At 42.5% G+C, this 21,271-nt stretch overlaps 1 protein-coding gene across 2 annotated transcripts in view; it reads right to left on the bottom strand.

The window, feature by feature from the left end:
- DENND6A (DENN domain containing 6A) overlaps positions 1 to 21,271 on the bottom strand; it is a 412,594-nt gene that overhangs the window by 45,652 nt on the left and 345,671 nt on the right. For both annotated transcript variants that reach the window (XM_078661568.1, XM_078661567.1), the window contains exons 14-17: positions 19,300 to 19,364; positions 14,038 to 14,127; positions 2,969 to 3,022; positions 2,755 to 2,864 (exon numbers count right to left, since the gene is read on the bottom strand). In XM_078661568.1, the coding sequence (XP_078517694.1) occupies positions 2,755 to 2,864; positions 2,969 to 3,022; positions 14,038 to 14,127; positions 19,300 to 19,364 (319 nt within the window). The remainder of the gene's footprint in view (positions 1 to 2,754; positions 2,865 to 2,968; positions 3,023 to 14,037; positions 14,128 to 19,299; positions 19,365 to 21,271) is intronic.

Genomic DNA, 21,271 nt, shown 5'->3' with positions numbered 1-21,271 from the left:
GTCCCGTGGTTTCCGTCACATTCATACTTCATTTATTGTCATCAATTCACGTTATTTGTGCGTTTTGTTTCGTTGGTGTGTCACAGTATTATTATTTTGTAAAACACCTGGGTGGGGAGATCAAGGTACGTGCCTATTCTTTAAGCACAATGCAACTCTTTCCTGGGAAAATTCTATGTGGCAGCATTAATTCATGATGTTTACATGAACCTTTTTTTTAAATGAAATTTTGTGTTTGTTTTGAATTTCAGTGGCCCCCGAAGAAGGGACTGGGGTCCCGAAATGCATCGGGCTCATTCGAAATGGTCTGGGGTTGAATCTATAATGCAATTGTATAAATATGATGCATTCAAAAAAACAATGTGGATGATTTAACTTTATGATTTCATGTACATTCATGTATTCATTGGATCAATAACAAAACTCAAGATGAATCACACTTGTGTCAACAATAATTTTTGGGTACTTTGATATACTGGTTTTCATATAAAATTGTTGAAAATATGTCAAAAATGTTTACCACACAGACATTTTCTTTGTAGTGCACACAGGTTATCAAGTGAGCGTTCTCTTGATTGTCTTTCATTCATTCTCTATGTGGGATAGGCAGCCCACACATACTGTGTTGCACACTCACAACACGTGGATCTTGACTAAATCGACGCATAAAGATTGAGAAAATATCAGACTTAATTTGTTTAAAAGGTGTGCTCCGTTGACCTTTTTCTTTTAGAACAAGCAAGGAGCCCACAGACTGAGCCACATTAAAGAAATCCCTCACTCAATACCACCATCTCCCGAAAGAGATGAAAAGGAGCGCCCTTGTCAACCGTATTGAAGCCAGTTCAAACCACAGCTAAGAACTCTCCACCATCATCTGAGAGTTCTCCAACCCATCAGCCACCGAAAACATCATCACCCCTTCTCAGGAGCTCTAAAACACCATTGTGGACTTCTTCCACGGGAATTCTTTACCATCTACAAAAACTTCAAACCCCCAAACCACCGCAGCCGACATCCTCAGAATCCTCACTCCCACAGATGAAAAACCCGACCATCTACTCAGCACCTGGGACCAGCTCAGTCACACAAAGCACCACAGCAATCATGACCTCTGTCCACTCAGGAGCACCCACGGACTCCTGACCCCACCACAACTTCAGCCTCAGGAGCAAGATGATCAACAATGAGCTCACCGCCATTTTCAATGCATCCATCACCGGAGCCACATTTCACGAAGTATGGAAACACAAAAAAGTCAAATCCCTTCTCAAGAAACCATCTGCCAAGCACCCAAAAAATCTAAGATCTACCGTCCCATCTCTCTGCTCCTCTTTCCCGCCAGAGTCCTGGAAAAGGCCATCAACTGCCAACCCGCGGCATACCTGGAGAACAGCAATCTTCTGGAGAACAACAATCTTCTGGACACCTCTCTATCCGGTTTCTGCACCAACCACAGCAAAGAAACTGCCCTGATTGCTACCACAGATGAAATCAGAACGCTCCTTGACCATGGAGAAACAACGGCCCTGGTCCTCCTTGACCTTCCAGCTGCATTTAACACAGTATTTCACCACACCCTTACAAAGAAGCTGCACCACATTGGAATCCAATGCAACACCCTAAAATGGATCACCTCCTTCCTCACTGGAAGAACCCAGAGATTCAGCCTACCATCTTTCACCTCGGACCCAAGAACATCATCTGCGGCGTCCCTCAAGGCTTGTCCCTCAGACCTACACTGTTCAACACCTACATGACTCAGTTAGCCAACATCATCAAAACCCATGGACTAAACATCATATCCTACGCCAACATCCAGCTCATCGTCTCGCTATCAGAAGTCCCCTCCACCACATTGGCCAAATTCCGCAGGTGCATGACCAGCGTCGCCGACTGGATGAAAGGCAATTGCCTAAAACTCAACACAGACAAAACAGAAGTGCTGATTTTCGGGAACAATATCTCCCCATAGAACGACTTCTGGTGGCCTTCCGAACTAGGACCCTCACCCACTTTGACAGACCATGCCTGCATCCTTGGCATCCTCCTCGACAGTAAGCTCTACCTGAAAAAGCAGATCAACGCAGTCTCCTCCTCCAAGTAGGAATCACCTTGCACCTCCTGAAGAGTGCAGACCATACAGAATTCAGCGGCCAGATTCATCCTCAACCTCTAAAAGTGGGCCCACATCACACCCCACCTCAAGAAGGACCACTGGCTTCCCATTCAGAAGAGATGTCCATTCAAGATGCTGATTCATACCTACAAAGCCAAACACAACCAAGGACCAGCATACATCCACTACCACTTGAACTTCCACCAACCCTCCAAACACCTGTGCTTCACCTCTTTCTCCCTCGCTCACACCTCCTGCTTCTGCTGAAGCAACAGTGGAAGATGCTCTTTCTCCTATCTCTCTGCGAAGTCATGGAACAACCTCCCCTTTCACCTTCGAACCTCATCCTCTCTGCTGGAATTCAGGAAAGGACTCAAGACCTGGATGTTCAACTGATCCCTCCCTAGCAGCAGAGTTCTCAGCACCTAGATACCCTCACAGGTGACTAGCCATGCTCAATAAGTACTGATTGACTGCTTGATTTCGAGTAAGGAAAGTTATTCAAGACATTGTCTGGAAATCGCCTTGTGTATGAATGTGATCATTTATGTTTAGCCAATAAATTCAAACAAAAATAAAAATCCTATCTTCAAACAACAGTAGCATTCTAAATTGTTAAATGGTTTGTATCTGACCTGTAAAGTCCAATCCAGTCTGCTTTAATTCTGGAGGTGAGTTGAGGCCCTGTTTTCTCAAGCGTTTTTATAAACTCGTCTTGAATGAAAGGTCTCAGCTGGGGTGGACTCTTTGAAAGAAATTCAAAATATGTAAACATGTACAAAAAGTGCAGACTGAACACCACCATATTGAAACAAAGTAAACAAGCACATAAAAAAATCACTTTCGTACCTTCCATGGAGATATAGTTTTTTGCAAAGGCATCAGGCTTGCCACATATCGTTCCTACAAGGAAAGGTTAAGAAAATGAAATCTTGTAAGTAAAACAAATGCAATTCAGCAAGCATTTGAATAGTACTAAAAGACTGCATTAATATATGCAGAATATCAGAAACAAATAATATAAGTGAAGTTTAATGCATTTTAATTTTAACACTTTTTTTACGTAAACCTCAAATTTAGGTTTGCAGCATGTGCTAATATAGATCACATGCTTTGCAAAACTTAAACGAAGTGCCTTGAGAGCAGCAGTGGAAGATGTTTGAAACAAGTTTTTAAGGACAGTTTGTCAAACCTGGGTCTCTGTGAGGGCATGAATAGCCACACAATAATGTATTTTGAAAATGTGAGTTGTAGACCATGTTATGTGCAGCTTAACATTAGTGGCCAAGTGGGATATTGCTAATGAAAACCATAGTGCCTCCCTCTTGCGGTTAGAATGTGCCCTATGCACAATATGTAGTATGCACTTAGCTTTGGCATAATGCACTTTGTTGCACGTGCCAGGCCTGCTTGAGAGTAGTTTTTCACATAAAGGGCTTAGCAAAATCTAGGAAATTTGCTTTACTGCTCTAATTTATTCTGTGACATCTGAAGTGTATAAGGCCTCTTCTGCTACAGATTATGGTTGGGGAAAGACAATGAACAAGTCAGTAGGTAGCTTAACATGGAACGCGGCGACCACCTGAGGTAGAAAACAAGGGTTTGTTCTAAGAACAACGCAATCTTTGTGCACCTTAATGAAAGTCTCCGCCAAACTCATGGCTGGTAAATAACTAACTAAATATAATGAAGTGCCTGCAACAAGAAAAGCCACTTTCATTGAAAGAAACTGTAGTGCATAAGAGTGCAGTAGATGAAGCAAAGTAAGGACAGCATTAAGGCCTCATGAGGAAACTGATGGCATTCTTGGAGGAATGACTCCTAAGGCCATCCATGAAACCTTTCACAACTGGAATTTTAAACACTTTAAGCATTGATTGATGTGCTCTAGTTTGAATGTAAGCTGCTACAACTACCAAATGAAGTCTAAGAGAGGTGTTCGCTAAGCCTGCCTTTTGTAGGTGTAATAAGTAGCACATGATGTATTCTACTGAAGTCCGTAAGGGCTGACAGTTAAGAATGATAGAGTAGAGGACAAATCTTATCCATTTTGCAGGAGAGTGAGCACTTGTAGTAGGTTTATGAGCCTCCTTAAGAATGAGCATACATTCATCCGTACCTGAAGGACAATGTACTTGCCAGCGGTAACGCCTTATTTGGTGGAGACAGGATCAAGCTGCAGGTGGTAAAAGGTGAAACAAAGAATAAAAAGCAGGAGGTAGCCCACCATGAAGACGACGACAGTCAGGGTGAAACAAAAGGGCTGGCGGAGACCAAGGGCAACACATAGTTGGTGTAGACAATCACAGATTGCTCAATCCATGGAAGCTTGTGAAGCAGGTGCGAAAAGCTGACTAACACTCCATGGAAACTTGAGAAACAGGTAATGAACCAAACCAAAGCTCTAGACAAAAACTGAGAGTACTGAGTATAAGGGGAACAAACCCCGGGAGGGGGAAACATCCCTAACATTGGAGGACCATGCGTAAGCAGCAGAAATACAGAAGATAGGATATGCCCAAAGAAAAATGTATGAAATAACCCCACCAAAAAAAGGAGGGGGTGGGGGTACGGGACCCTGCCCCCTAAAGAGGATTTAAGACAGAGAGTAGTCCGAAACAATTATGGCACTAAAGGTGGGAGTGGTGTTCAGAGCTGTGAGAAAGAGAACAGTATCTCCACCTACGAGGAGGAAGGCAGATATTGAAAAGAAAGGGAAACCGAGCGTCCTGTGAAAGAAAGATACCAAGAACCAAAGGGACTGAGTCCCAGGCGAACAGAACTGTAAGGAACAGCAGACTCAACAGCCACCCCACGGTTGCGATGGCAGATATGTATAAACTCCCCCTACCCTGCAGGAAGCAACAGTAGAGGCTGTGAAACACTCAGGTAGATAAGAACACCGAAAGGGTAAAAACAGATACAAAGAACACCAAAATGCTGAAGATTAACAGCAGGAGAGGAACAATAAAGTAGGAAAAAGGGCTTGCACAAGAAGATGGTACCCAGGCCAACAGTCTGCCTGCCTGTGGTATAATTATCGCCCTTATGGAGAAGAGAAAAAATTAAGTTGAAATCCCTATAAGGTATACTAAGTGTATAGGTAGCTCACAAGATGCCCCCAAGGCATATAAAATAAGGTCCCCGAAAAACAGGGAACAAGGCTATACTGCAACCCCACAACGTAACAGACTACCCTATATAGAGTAACTATTCGGGTACAACAGATGAATAGGTAAAAGGAAGCTGTAAGAACACGCCCCCACGAGGCCGCAAAGTAAGATATGTCCCAGAGGGCTAGACACTTAATTGGTCACTGGCAGAATAATTAGAATAAAAGCACCTGCAGCAAGCAGGAGCACCACACTGGGTGTAACCCTAGAAGGGAGAGAAGCACTCCACCCTATTAAGGCTGATAAGAGCTGAAACAAGGGAAAACAAATTGTTCTGACAAACCCAGTACAACAACAGAGTTAAGACTCCACACACCATGGCTATCTCTGAACCATAGTAAAGCAGAGTCGGCATGCGCACCAAAAAGGGACGTGCCATCAAAAGGCACGTCAATCAAAGTAGTTTGCACAGGCGTTGAAAACCGAGGAGTACGCAACCATGCACGTCGACGTCGGGCTATGGAAGAGGCACTAGCCCGGCCAACAGAAACAGTGGTATCCATACCACAGCGGATGCTACGTGTGGCAGCTTGTTGCCCATCTTGAACCAATGGAACAAGAGGCTTCCCACTGAGTCCAGCAAGGTGTGCGAGAAGAAGGAGGGGATACAAGAAGTGTTCAGAGATTACAGGGCAGAGCTTGAAGAGGAGAAAATACACCTATCAAAAGCATAACATTTCCTATCCGCTTTTTCCGGAGGGAGAAAATCAATATTTTGGGTGGCTAAAACAGCCTGAACCACAAAGCCCCTAGCAGAGTGATGTCGAAGGAGACAGGAGGTATCCCCAGGGTCATATGTCAAATGGGTCAATGCAATATCGTTTGTGCTAGACTGGATAGCTGGGGTGAATGCGTGTCTGCGACTTTTTTTTTGTAACACATGAAGGTCATGTTGTTTATGTGGACTAGCACTGTCTTCTTGTGAATAAATGCGTAAAATGCTCATAGTGCCAAGTGTACTGCTATTAGTTCCAGGAGATGGATGTACAGCCAAAGTTGTCCGAGAATATCATTGGCCCTGAATTGAGGTAGCTCATATATGCCCCCTACCATGTAAGGGAGGCGTCTGTGGCAATCGTCGCTTGCGCTGGAGGTCAAGGTGTTACTCAATTTTCATTTCTGCTGAATTCTGGGCTACACCAATACTAGATCCTCCCACTGACCAGTCACTTTCAATCATTTTCTGTCTGAGCACTCCTGTAGCAGCTGCATGTGAAAGGGAGTATATGGGACTACAGCAATGCAAGACATCATTCCCAGCAGTTTTATAATCATTCTCACTGTCAGAAAAAAAGCAATGTCTGTTGAAAGGGAAGCAGCCCTCACTCTCCTTGTTTGGGTAGTCTTCGCCCATTACTGTGTTAAGTTTAGGTCCCAAGAAAAGCTGTGTTTGTTGGGAAGACATGCATTTACTGTTAAGTCCAATTTGTGGAGGAAAGACACTGCTTGTTGTGTGAGTGATGCACTGCTGGTGGCGGTTTACTATCCAGTCATCCACGTATGGAACAACATGAATAGCTCTGCAGTAAAAGTCTGCTGCAGCCATCATCAGACATTTAGTAAACACCTGTGGGGCTTTCATGGCCACAAAGGAGAGTCACTTGAGCTGATAATGATGTTAACTTTCCATAAACCTGGGGTACTGGTAGTGTGCTGGGTGAATAGGGAGACGATTATAGGTGTCCTTGAGATTGTGAGATGTAATCCCCAATGCAAAGCAACAGAATGATGTCCTGAAGAGTTGTCATTCTGGAAGTGCACTGATACCACATAGCGATTTAAGGGCTAGATATCAAGTATCGCTCTGGGATTTCCATTTTTCTTTGAGATTAACAAGCATCAGCAGCATACCTCTTACCCCCTCTGACGTGTTGGAACTGGTTCTATTGCTCCCTTTTTGAGCAATGCTTTCACTTCTTGCAACAGCCTTTGATGTTCTTGGCTGATTAAGTGATGACAAGGTGGTATATTCGGTGACTTAGTATGACATACCAAGCAGTATCCGCGGGTGATGATGAACAGGACCCACTTGTCTGTAGTTATCTCTTCCCACTGAAGGAAATAAAACGCTATTCTTCCCCTGACAACAGTGACAAGTGTTATGTGTTGGGGGGGGGGGGGGTGTGGGGGGGGGGGATTGAGTGTCAGGGATATCATTGTTTTTTGGCAGTGGGGCTTGCTTTGGGCTCCTCTGGCACCGCTGCACCTTATGCCCTGGTAGCCTCCGCTGGAATAAGTCTTGGAATTTTGCCCATCCTGAAGTGACTCCTGCTTTTGATAGCCAGGGCACTGTTGGGTAACTACAGGTTTTGCTCTTGTTCTCCTGTCTGCTTGAGTTTCGAGTGCCCTCCACTGTCTGAACTGTGTCTATCATTCTTTATTTTCTCAAGCAACGTCTCACCGGAGGTTCAAACGGATAGCCTCCACTGAAGGGGACCATAAGATGGTTTTGCTCTAACTTGTCTATTTTGTCGTAGGCCTCTGGTCGATTTTTGAACAGCTATTCATTATCTTACCAGTGATACCGGTCTTACCTGGATGACATGCAAACTGAACTGGCAAAACACCACTGAGTGGCCGTCCCCATGGCTACTCGTTTGCCAGCTGTGTCAATTCTCCGGCATTCCTTGTTTGGAGTAGAGGCATCTCCAGTATCATGGGCAAAATACTTTTTCCGGCTACATGTACCGCCAGGGTGGTGCATGGCCCATAATGTATAAAGGATCTTCTGGTGCAGCTTTGTATTTTTTCTCCACCCTTGGAGTGATGACAATTGTTTTTACTGGGTCGTAGAAATTGTCCAAAAAGCACTTGTTCATGATTTTCAGCATTACCAAGACCAGCACTGAGTGCACCGTTTTGGAGAGCTTCTCTACCAAGAAATCCTCGTTGTCCTCGTTATATATAGTTAGCTGCCCTTTGAATTAAGTCATGGTATGAAGTGGTGTCATCAGTTGAGGAAGATTTCAGCTGGTAGGGCTTCCGAGATTGATCTTCATGGGAATCTATACTGTAATCCTACCAGGGCTCTTACCCATCATCCGTAGGAACGGGCTCCTCATACATGCCAAATAAATCCATGTTATGGTCAGGAGTATGAATCTATGTGGGATGTCAGTGCCAGTGAAGAGGGAAATGTGCTCAAATGTGAACTGTGATGGGATAGATATATATATTTTTCCCTGCTAACATCAGGCTGTTCTTCTGATGGTGTCACCTCACTGGGTGTTGAGACCAGTTTCGAAGCAGACTTCAGAGCCATGGATGGGGTCCCTCTGCGCCAAAGCTGGAATGGCTAGTGTCAAGGCTTCTCCAGAGCGGAGATAGGCTTTCGAGGCAGGGATGGCTTGTAAACAGTGCTTGGTACAGACTATTGATACATTCTGTGCGGCTAGGGTCTCTCAAGACAAATTTTTACCCTGGAGCTGAGGCTCCATTCGAGGTCAAACGCGGTGAGAAGCTCTTCGGATGAAGGAACTTTAGGTGCGGTCTGTCTCCTAGGTGTGGGCTTCTCTAGCGATCTCCTGTGAAGTCAGATTCCTCTGATGTTAGGTATAGTGGACTCCACTCCCTAGGTCTTTTAGGATACCAGATGGGCACCCCTTTTCACCAGCGCAATATGTTCACTCAATGTCTTCCAGGACAAGCTCAGTCAGCAGCTCAGAAAAGCCTCAACTCTGTACTCTGTAGTTCGTCACCGATGATTCTTTGGAGGCATAGTAGCCTAAACAATTTTATTCCTATTGGTCCCTTGGTAAACAAAGGTTGCAGAACTTATGTTAGTCTGATTAGAAAGGTGTGTTCTGGCCTTATTATCATCTGGTCTGACATTAATTCTAAAGCGGTCAAATATGGTAAGGTGTCTTTATCTTGCGGGAAGCAAGTCTAGTCCTTGAAGTCAATGACTGCCTTCTGTAGCACAACGATCTGAACTTGATGGTGGGGGAAAAACAAACCAATCGAAGATGGAATCTTTGTCCTGATGAGGAATTGTTGTGAATCTATCTAGGATCCTAATCAAGATATCCCAGATTCATGCCCTTACATGGTTATAACAAAACATATCCTTATAAAGGCATAGGAATCATGTCCATATCTAGTCATAGCCCATGCAGTCCAAATACGGCAAGGCTACTCCCATAGACTCCTAGAAAGTACAACGTGTTCTTTAAACAAACCAAGCCTCCAGCTGCCCGGGAACTCCCCCAGCTTTTGTTTTGATTTGCACAAGAACTCCTGGAGTCCAGAAAGAACTGTTAGTTCTTAGTGACGTCTTATGTCCAACCTTACGTCAAACCCGGCACCTTCCAGGTATAAATATACCAATGTTGCCTTAAGCAAACACACGGTGGTTTGGAGCAGAGCGGCTATCTACTTGCCCGACGCCCAGCTGATGCGCGTGGCGAAGGAAGCCGACCCTCCCCATTTGACGCACAGAGACACGCTGTCTTTTCTCCTGCCGAGAAATTCCAGCTCCGGTGTTTCCAGTCACCCTTGCGGGTTGCTGGGAGATCGAATCCTGAGAGAGAGATACAAGACCTCCTACATTCTAGAACCAAGGTACGGAGCTGACTAAATCCTTAAGAGAATTCTTGATTCAGATTCTTGGCAAAAAAACAACTTAACTTAAACTGCAACTTACTTACTCCTTCCCACGTATTAGGCTTAGGTCAGGTACACCGGGGTAGGCGTATCTTAGAAGCACCAGTTGAGTACGTTAGTCAATGTTTTTATGTATGTATATATTTTATCCATTTTAAAGTATCATATGGCTAAGAAACCATATCAATGCTTTTACAGTATTATTTCATAATACTACTTTTACTGTACACACTTTACTTCATGATAAGTATTGCAATTGTGGCAATTCACTTCTCTTGCATGTGAAAGAGGACTGCTCAATAAATAACTTTTATTGAAAACGCCCGTCTCTCTATTTCTCTGCACTCTGGTGAAACTAAGTATGCACGATTGACTGAGTGAAATAACTGTCTATTGTTTTCACACGACTCTAGAGATATACTCTTTATTCTGAGGGAGCAAAGTTGTCATGTTTATGCGGTTGTCAGAAGCTAATCCCTTGTCTAAATCAGGAAGGTTAACTCCTTCTTGAACATTCGAGAAAGTTTCTAGTGACCTCTGAGCTAGCTGGCAAAACTAATTAAGTCTAACATAGTCAGTAGAGACCTAGATGACCTCAGTCCTACGTCTAAACTGCTGTTTATGTTATTCCAATGAACAGAGCCTATTGGGAATATAGGAACTACACTACAGAATCATGGGTCACCTTAAAATCGAAATCTCTACTTTGAACAAAAACATCTTACAAGGTCTGGTCCAACAGTAAATGGCAGGGATGTGCAGAGGAGATGAAAATTGCAGCACATGCTACAAACCTATAATGTTTCATGAACTATTTATTATCATGTTCACTGATCATATCTTCTCAGAGAAAGCATGTGGCCAGAGATTAACTAATTGCTTGACATTGTTAAAATTAATAAATTGCCATCAATCATATGGGGTCAACCATACAACGTGCACAGGAAGATACAGCTGCCTACAAAGGCCAGAGGATGTCCTCTGAGGAAATATTGCAGGAATTTGTGCAATGGGAAATCAGTGTCAATGTGACTGTAGGGTATCTCCTTGAGAAAAGTCTGTCAAAGCAATAAAATACAGGAAATTATTGAAAAGCCTTTTTACAATTGAGCTGAATGCAATGTCCCACTCAATCGTATTGGGTAGACCCCCGCCTTGCCTTTAACAGAAACATGCTTGGAATTAACTATGATTAAATGATGGCTGGAAGATCCAGTCAGAAATGCTGTTTTGATTAGTCAGAAAAGAGATGGTGCAGCAGCAATATATCAATTTAATTTAACCTGTAAAATGTCTCCACCTCCACTTCTAGTTTCTCAGACATAAATAAGATTCCCTGTTACTCTTAATGCGGAGACACAGTGGCCTGAATTAAAGATTCCGGCTTGTATCCTAAAGTAAGTTAACGGGAGTCAAAAGTTTAATTCCCTGGAATGGGGAACTACACCCTGGGTCCAGAATTACCTGGTAATTTAGCTAAGCTTTTCTCCATTTCAGGGGGAGGGCAGATGGAGATGGGTTTAATGCAGAAATCTAGTACTTGCTCTCTCTCTAATAGGGGGTAAATATCTTTGGGGGTGGAGCAGGGCTGGGACAGGGTAGCGGATATGGTGTCAACAGAAGCTGTAATCTCTCTGCTCCTGCTGTGGTACTTGGGGAGTGGGGTGCAGGTACGCAAAGCAGGTCACATGCATAAATTCACGTTACGGTAGATTTTTCAAGCCATCCATGTGGCCCTTGAAAACAGAATTGGAGGAGTGGGAACTGAGTTTGGCTTAAATAATATTGAAATAAAGGTCCCTGACTAAAATACTCACCAACAGATTAGTTGCTGTAAGCATTAGCCTTATGACTAAACCATTGTGTAGACTAAAATGGCTTTATGCTCCAACATTAACTTACAAGTGTTCACACAGAACTCATTTGTAATTAGACTCTCAAATGGTCACTGAAACGTTCAGTGTAGAATTATATCAAAAGAAAAATAGAAGTACTCTAAATGTAATTTAAAACAGCTTTTATCTGTCACAAAGATTCGGAAATTATCTTAATAATTCTTTTAGTCCGATCTTGAGTTTTCACAACACTCCGTTCAGCCGAACTGAGTTTTTTTTTTATTGTCCCCCCAAAAATGTAACAAAGGTATTTGCATCTATAAATATATATATATATATATATATACACACACGCACACACACACACACACACGTCACATATTTTGTCAATCAGAAACCCATTTTAGATGTAAGTGATGAGTAATAATAAATAACCACAGTTGAAGTGACCATAACCAAACATCTAGAAGAAGTGACAGTGAAGTGACGTATAAAAATACATTAGATTTATAAAGTTATTGGTATGTTAAAGAACTTCTAATGTTTGTTGAGACAATAAAGAAAGAGTGACCAGAGCATGTCAAGTGTCTTTGTCTCAAGTCTGTCCTTTACTTGTGTCGACAACTTTACGACACAATTAAGAATAGGAGTGTCTCATCAGGGCTGTGATGACCTGGGGGCATCAATGGGCTATTAAGGATTCTTCAGAGGAAAAGTTAAATTATCTGTGGTTGGAATTATAAAAAATATTCCCTTCTTACTGGCAATTGATTACAACCGACTTATTTTTCAGTGGTCTGTATATCTTGATGAAGGGGCAACGTGTGCCTCTGTTCGTCCTTGGCTCTGAAGATAAGTGCTGGAAGTCCTTCAAAGGGGGTATTTTGTGTCCCCCCACCTTTGGGAAGGCCCGAATAGGATTCCCAATGGATGTCTCGCCTGAAAGTCGTATTGAAAGCGATCAAAATTAACCTCAATCTTGGATTCTGTCTTGCGCCTCGAGTTGTGCAGTAACGTGTCTGATTATTTCAGTGGCAAACTCCCACTCGGAGACTCGTCGGTTGGCACATGACACTGTCCTGGCACTTCCAAAAAGCACTGGCTCATTCAGAGCCCTCAAGGGTACCTAGAACTTTGTGGATTTTAATACAGATTTTAACTGGCCATTTACGTTTCAAACATTTACAGAGAAGAACTTTGGTCCTTTCATTAGGAAGGATATATGTAGGATATGTTATTCTTCATGCTGGCCACAGGTTAGAGTCAATGGGGTCCCTTTCCTCCCTTTTCAGTATAGAAAGAGGCGCGAGACAAGATTGCGCCATCTTGCCTCTTCTGTTTTGTTTAGCTTACTGTACCCATTGAGACAACTATGTACAAAAAGGGAACAGTACCTAGGCCCACAAGAGGATGGTGACCGGAACCAGGCCAAGAGTCTAAAGTACTTTCAGCATGTATGTGCCTTTGGCTCATCTATCTAAAATCCTTCCACCAGTAACTCCACAGTCCAACCAGGCTATGCAAACTCAACAAAAGTTCTGACCCTTTTTGCCTTAGTTGTAAGTGGGAGCTCTCTGCACCTTTTTCATACTCTCTGGGCTTGTCCAATCATACCCTACTGATCCTATATAAATAATTTGCTAACCCAAATAGTGGGCAGACCTCTTCTACCAGACCCAAGGTTGGCAATACTTGGATTGGTGGAGAAATTAGACAGTGTGAGAGGGACAGGACTACTGGTTGGTCTAGGTATGTTAACTGCAATAAAAGAGATTGATTGCTACCTGCAGCAGGATAAGGCATCCCTGCTATTCAATTGTTTTGTTGCATGGACAACTGAAGAAAATGTGTATTAGGCCAGATGGTGTCCCAAAAAACATCAGAAAGTCTGTGGGATGTGATGGGATTGAAACCAAGGATTTAATCCAAGTGCCATATAATTGCTAGTGAGATATTACTATGATGATTTAGTTGTAACTATGTCTACTGGTCTATGAATATTTCCTATGAAAATGGCATCTGCTGAGTAAGGTTGTATGTTGTCTTTTTAAATCAAATAAAAAGAGTTGTAACAATAAAAATAATAAAAGATAATTGTGGGAAAATGAACTTTCCAGTCGCAACTGTTTTTGAAGGATAACTCAGTAAGGACATCACAGCTCTAGTCCTGAATGACAGCAACATAACTAGAGGAGTGGCAAACATGGGGATCAATTTCCCTCTGAGTATTTTAACTTTAGATCTAAAGGACTTTACAGGCATCAAATATATTTTGATTAGCTCTGAAAATGTACATTAAATATCTTACCAATGGAATGATAAAACTCTGTGTTAATTCCAGGAAATATCGGCGAAGTATTGCATTTTGAGCTTCTGACGGGCGTTTTTGTTGGACACCCTGGAAGAAAAAAGTCAGCAACTTTTACCCAATATAACATGATAGACTTTCTGATATTTGTTACCAATTGTTTACATTTGCAAGGACAAACAGTGGGGATTACTAAACATTTGCAATGTCTTTTCAAACATGCATTACACTTGTAAATGAACACCTATTTCAGTAAGGCTTATGTGTGGTATACAGCCTCACCCACTCATATTTCGGTTGTGAAGAAAAAGGAATTACTTTCCAAGGAAAAATGATTCCACATCAATAAAAAAATAGAATAAAAACAAGCAGTGACAAGTTTGTTCAAACTCGAGGTGCTGAATCCACTGGAGTATTTTAAAACTGAAAAGCACAAACAAGCGAAAGGTAATATTGTCTTATTTTTCATTCAATATGCTAGGGTTAAAAATATTAAGAATAACACCTGTTTGGACTTCCAAACTTTTTGTGCGTGACCCTAATGATTCCAGTCCTTGAACTTCCACCCTCCTTCAGAACCATTACCATTGTTAACCTTATTTCTCCCTTTAAACCTAGTATGTATGTATATACTACTTCACAAGTTTAATCGTCAACTCATTCCAAATTCACTGATCAAATGACATTCTGAATTGAACAATCCAACAAAATAAAGCTTAAGTTATTTCATTCATTATTATGATGTCAAAAATGTGATAGGCGGGTAAAAGAAATGTCAACTTCCCAGGACTGGATAAGCTTAATAGGATCCGGGAAAATATCTCACTGCCATGAACCAGCAAGGTTATAAGTTGTTAGCTCTGGTATATGCTTGACCCTTTTCTTATATGAAGATTAATATCCAACATGTAGGAATGCAATACCACACACGCACACAGCCACACGCACACAGCCACACACACACACACAGCCACACACACACAGCCAGCCACACAGCCACACACAAACACAGCTAGCCACACACACACAGCCAGCCACACACACACAGCCAGCCACACACACACAGCCAGCCACACACACACAGCCAGCCACACACACACAGCCAGCCACACACGCACAGCCAGCCACACACGCACAGCCAGCCACACACAGCCACAGCCACACACACACAGCCACACGCACACAGACACACACACACACAGCCACACACACAGCCACACACATATAGCCACACACACACACAGACAGAGCCACAAACGGTACACTTAGGGGGGATACAAATACCCATAAATCATTGTAGGGAGAAGTAATTTCTTTTTGTGACACAAAATGTGTAATTACTCTGGTCGGCACATGCTGAATCAAAGTGGTTGGGGTGGAGAGGGATGCCTACTCTGGTTGTATGTCCTTTTGCTTGCTTTTTGAAGTGACTGTGTTCTCGGGTACAGCTGACGAGGAATTACCTTACGGGTAAAATGTACTGAGACGTGTTAAATCTATTGTAAAAGGGACCTCTCAATCATTCTTGAGATCAGAATTGGGGAACACATCCTGAAGTTTGGTAGCTGCCAAAACAGCAGCAGAGTACTGATTCAGGTTACAAAGAGCAAACCCCAGGGCTGAAGTCATCAAAAGACCTTTCAATCCATTTAAGACAACTGCATTAGACCATCTATTAAAGCTTGAGACTTTTTGAGTAAACGGTATTTTAACTTATTCTCCCATAGTATTTAAAGCCCAACTGGAGAAATATTCATTGATTTTCTGTGGTTTCAATAATAATAATAATCAATCTATGTTTATGCTAAAATAATGCCGAACTTAACAGGCGTTATGCAGAACTTACGCCACAACTGTATATGGTTGAACCTCTAATGTTCCCGGTCAGAAAGCTTTTATCAGATTTTACATTCGAGAACTGTTGACGATACTTTCACCTTGGTTGTTTTCAACTACCTAGCACAAAAATGCTGCATACCATGCAAGACAGACCAAGATTCTGTATCCCCAAATTAATTAGTTGTCCTCATTTACCAATCATTCGTTTAAATAACTTCGAACAATTGTAGTAATTCATAGGGGAAAGAACAGCAGAATGGACTCAGCCGTTGCGAACTATTTGGCGATTCCTTCAAAGATACTAGCTGAATGCATTTAAAGAACCATTAATGTGGTGAATAGAACAGGAATAAGCAAGTGGCGTATGGTATGGTGAGGACCAATTAGCACTTGACTGTTAGTTTGTAAAGCGGCTGCTAATTGAGGCTTATCTAAATGCCATCTGATAACATGCTATGACTATTATACTGATAGAAGGGTAAAGTTAGCAACAAAATGGAGACAACGTTCGGGTTTTGTAAAGAAGGTCCAATACGTCAGGTTTTGCAAAGAATTACCAAATGTTTCCCTAAATACTACAAGCTGCTGGAATATTTAATTTCTGGTAGAGGCGGCCATTAATAACCCATTCAATGTTACAATGAACATCTGGCTTATCCTGGAACCTTGGCGCTAAAATGTGGGTTTAATAGGCAGGGAAACAAAACGCATACCCTATCTGTTGCGTTCATATACATATTTCCTACCCTCTCTCACGGCACAAAGGCATACATTGATGCGAAAGACTGAAAAGGTCCCCGGAGAGGAGCGTGAGTTAACGAATATATTTTTCCAAAGCTGTAAACACGCGGTGCCTTATGGCGATCAGTGAGGCGCAGAGCATTGCTCGCCGCTCCTTTGTCCCTTCATCGCCAAAACTGCCCACTTCTATGCCCCGGTGAAACAGAACATTAAAGGTGTGATGCGTCCCTTTACCACACGTCCCCCATTCCCAGATCCCTCTCCCGTTCTTACATGATTGCTCTTTTCACTGGCGATTTCCGTTCTCAAGCACACCACAGCTTCACGTCTTTTCAACGGTGGTGCTTACAGAACAACTTCCGCTTCCGTTTCGTACGGCGCAAACGATCGTAAGACTTGTTTCAGATTATGGCTTGCCTCGCTACCATGTTGGAATATCCTTGTAGGAATGGGCTCGTACTTCTGAGAAGCAGTAGCATATTATATATTTGTTGTATTACAGCAGATTACTTTTTAAATTCTTCACAGTTCATATTGTCATTCATATTTTTGTTGGACAAATATTCATTGTTGTTTACTATCAACAGGAGAAAATTGTTAATGTTGAAGGATACCACAAACCTGTTTAAAGTAATAAAATAATGTCATCTTAAAATGGAAAATCTTTTGGACAACATTCATCTGCCAGGTCTCAGTAGTTTCATTAGCCGTTGTCGCCTCACGTCTCATATTAGACCACATACATTATTAGTCTGTCATTGTGTTCTGTTTGCCGGTGAGAAAGGGGGTGACGTGTTTCCGAAATGTGACGTTGGGGTAAAGAAGGGTAGATTTCAGTAATGAAGGTAGAAAAGGGACGGCATCCGACCGCTGCCATGAAATTATAATAGACATCAATATTTTTTAAATAAAAAAAGTAAACGAAAGATTTTGCAAACATTTATGGATTCCATGATCTCTTTTCACGTAGGGGAGTAGCCAGAAGGGTACCCACCCGTAACCCTACTTGATCATGTCACGAATATCTCTGAGCGAATGGGTAAGCAAGCGACCCCACACAGTAGTTTGGGCGATTATTCTACAGCCTGACCGGAGGCATCGGATCGTACTTCTCTTTCTTTATCTACTGAATACAGCAGTAAAGTAACATAAGACAAGGGATAGTTACCTCATGTACGACGCTGCTCTCCTGGTTTTACAGAGCAGCAAAATGGCGGCAGCAACTCCGAAAATTTCGGAATCGCGTGCGTGTTTTTTGGCGTTCTGAGTGACGGATGACGTCACAGGGCGAAAGAACACAAAAAACACGCCCCCGAATCCGAAAGAGACGGGGTTTGAACTGAGTGACGCCCCTCTCCTCCAATGGCTGGCCTCCGTTTAGGAAGCCAGCCAATGGAGGAGAGAGGCGGGTTCAAGCCCCCATACTCCAAAACATTAAATCTCTCCCCGAGACTGCGCAAGCGCAGCCTACGGTCCTCGACCTAAAAAGTGAAACGGCTGGCAAGAACACCCCTTTAACCAGGGCCCCCCACCCCCGTTTTTTTCGTAAAAGGACAACTGAACAATGTGCTGAAGAGTTAAGAAAAACGAAAGGCCCTCAAAACTGCAAAAACACAGCCAGCAAGAACCTGGGTGATTAAAACAACAGCACACAGATGCAAATAGGAAAGCCCTGATGAGAGTCCTGTGAAAGAGATAACAGTACTCGAAACGCGTCGGCACACTCCTACAAAATATCGGGGATCTGTGGTTACATTTCACTATTCAAAAGTGGCTTGAAAGATGTTGCCCAGCTTGATCCCCATCGTATTCTCCCACATAACTCTACCCACTTTTAAGATGACAGGTTGAAGACAGTATTGGAGACTGATATCTGTTTCGCTGTGTGAAGAAGAATTACAGCTAAACAACTCACTTCCTCAGGTGTAACCCAGCCAGCTAACCAGACCATGCAAACCTCAACGGATAAGTGGAATGTTTGAATATCGGCATCTTTGCAACTATAACATTAGAGAGCTCCACATAGGCAGGTCTATAGAGATATGGAAATCCAACCTTGGACGACCCATGTGCTGGCTGGAATCTACATGAATTGGGGCGGCTTAATGTTATGACGCAAGAGAGGCCCTCTGCACCACTCTTTAGTTCACGCTAATGCCTTTCAACAATGTTCGGCTTCATGGGTTCCAGGGTGTCTGAAAGTGCAATCTGGCTCGGTCTCTGATGCTTCCATACTGCTGTGATAGGCATCAGTGCATATGTTGGCGAAAAGAGCAAGGCCCCAGATAAACTCATGATAGAGAAAAGGCTAGCGAGGAGCACATTCAGTTAAAGAACCAAGTTTCCACTCTGGAATACTCTATATATGAATATATAAATAAAAAGGAACGAGCATGGAAAGGTTTAATTTTAAGATATGTTTTCATCTAAAAATATATTCTGGTAATAAACACAGCTCAAAAATAGGAATAAGGTTCTTTTTTAAAGTGCAGTTCGGGCCCAAAAATCATCTTCCTGCTATTACTCACAATAAGTCATAATTGAAAAGATACCCTTTAGCCAAAAAGAACATATATTCCCAATTATCACTTTATTCAATACAATTGTAGATTTTTTTCACAGCAAGCTCAACAGTTTTGAACTGTATAATTCTTTTTTTTACAATAAGACAGTACAAATTACCTTCTGTAGTTGCTTTATTATCTCTTCATCGCGGTTTAGAAATGATTTATAAGACGAATAGACACCTAATTTTAAAGGAATAAAGATTAATGAAAACGTGTACAACAATAATAAGCAAGTATCTAATTTTACAGCAACCTAAGGATTACAACATCTTATTCTACTGAACAAAAATCTGCAAAAAGGTTAAGACTGAAATGTAACATGACGAAACACAAAAGGCCTTGGTTGATTGTCTTTGAACACAATCTATATGAACATATTTGGTGTTGCACTGTATACAGCAGTGAAGTTTATTCACACGAGAATGAATCTGCATAATTTATATATCTACCATACATAACTTTACTCTCAGTTTAAATGTCTAATAATGAGTTAAATACGTTATTATCCAAGGGCATGTCTAGGCTATATAGAACACTTTTTAACAACTCTCCAGAACCTTTACTGACACCTATTTGCAGTGGCAGCTCCTCAGCCAAGGCTTTCAGCAGTGGAAATAAAGGAAAAATAAAATATTAACGTATCTTTTTTTTTGTTCCTGCTGAGGCAGCTTGGCGTGGCGGGGCTGCTCTGCTCTCAGAGCAGGGAGAGGAGTGGTGGGCACTCTGTAAAGTGTGCATGAATGTTTGGCCGGGTTGTCTCGGGCCAGCCACACAGTAATGAGCACTTTGCATGTTCTCCTACCTGGTTGAATTACAGCCTGGGTGTAGAAAAAGCTCAGGCTCCCATGCCGAAACCACGGTACTCATTCAATCACCACGCTGCTCATCCAATCACAACGGCGCATTGCAGCGTTGTGATTGGCTTAGAGAAGCCTGGGTGCTTCCTGTTCCAGCCAGAGTGCAGGAAAGAGCACGATGGCCCACGAGGAGAGACACAGCAAGGAGGTACGTTTTACCCCGCCCCACGCCCTCCGCCACTATTTGCACAGTGGGAACAGGACATCGGAGAAACGGAGGACGAGGACTGGAAGAAAGATAAAATGAAAGCTAGGCAGCCAGTAATATCAGCAGGGCTATGCCTCATACACTTTAAATACATATTAATATTGTAATTATTTAATATATTAAAGGACAGAGAGGCAATGGAAAATTGATAGGGAAATCGAACCTATGTCTGAAGTATGATTACAGAACAAGTACATTTATACATACTGTTTGGGAATGTTCCAAGAACGCAATCATACTGGTCAGAAAGTCTCGACCTTCCAGCATGTTCTGCAACCTCCCTTTGAGAAATCTCCAAAAACTCTTATCCTAAATATATTACAGTGCTAGGGACGGCAACAAGGGGCCGAGCATGTTAACTGCGATTGGATCAACTGTGGCCAAGAGAGATACACAGCCCTGCCAAGTACCACACATAAGGCATTCGACTAACGCATTTCAGTGTGGTGGTCCGATGCATTGTCACGCAAGTATAGCGCCTCTTCAGCTGTATTTGACTCCCTCGTCCTCACTGTTTGATTTTGCTCGCAAGAAAGTGTCACTCATAGTCATTGAATGTCACTCATACTTACACTGAAATTATGAAAATGTCACACACAATTAATCTGAACCCTTGGCAGCTATGGATATAGCATGCCATTGGCAGACACATGCTGCTTTCTGACTGGTTAAAAGGAATTGACTTTTATGTGATTACTGCGATGTCATTCTATGAATCACGAAGGTGTCCTTAAAAACATCCGAAAACCTGGGGGGCATGGTGGGATAATTTCAGAACTTTGTGAGCTGTTCCTCTAAATGTTACAGTCGATTAAAAGAGTGCGTGGAGAACTGAAGGAGAGGCATGTGGGGGAAAAGTGTGATATGCAAGATGGGGACTACAATCTGACTCAATGCAGATGCGGGGAGATGTGCGAGTTTACTGTGCATACAGTTGTTTATTCTTACCAACTGATTTCATAGATATGTCAGTGTAATGTGAAGAATCAATTATGTGTTAAATTTAAAAAATTGACAAACAG

This window comes from Lissotriton helveticus, chromosome 9 (genome assembly GCF_964261635.1).
Source record: "Lissotriton helveticus chromosome 9, aLisHel1.1, whole genome shotgun sequence".
NCBI lineage: Eukaryota > Metazoa > Chordata > Amphibia > Caudata > Salamandridae > Lissotriton > Lissotriton helveticus.
Note: the sequence above shows the minus strand (reverse complement) of the source record. Positions and strands in the feature narration are given on the sequence as shown.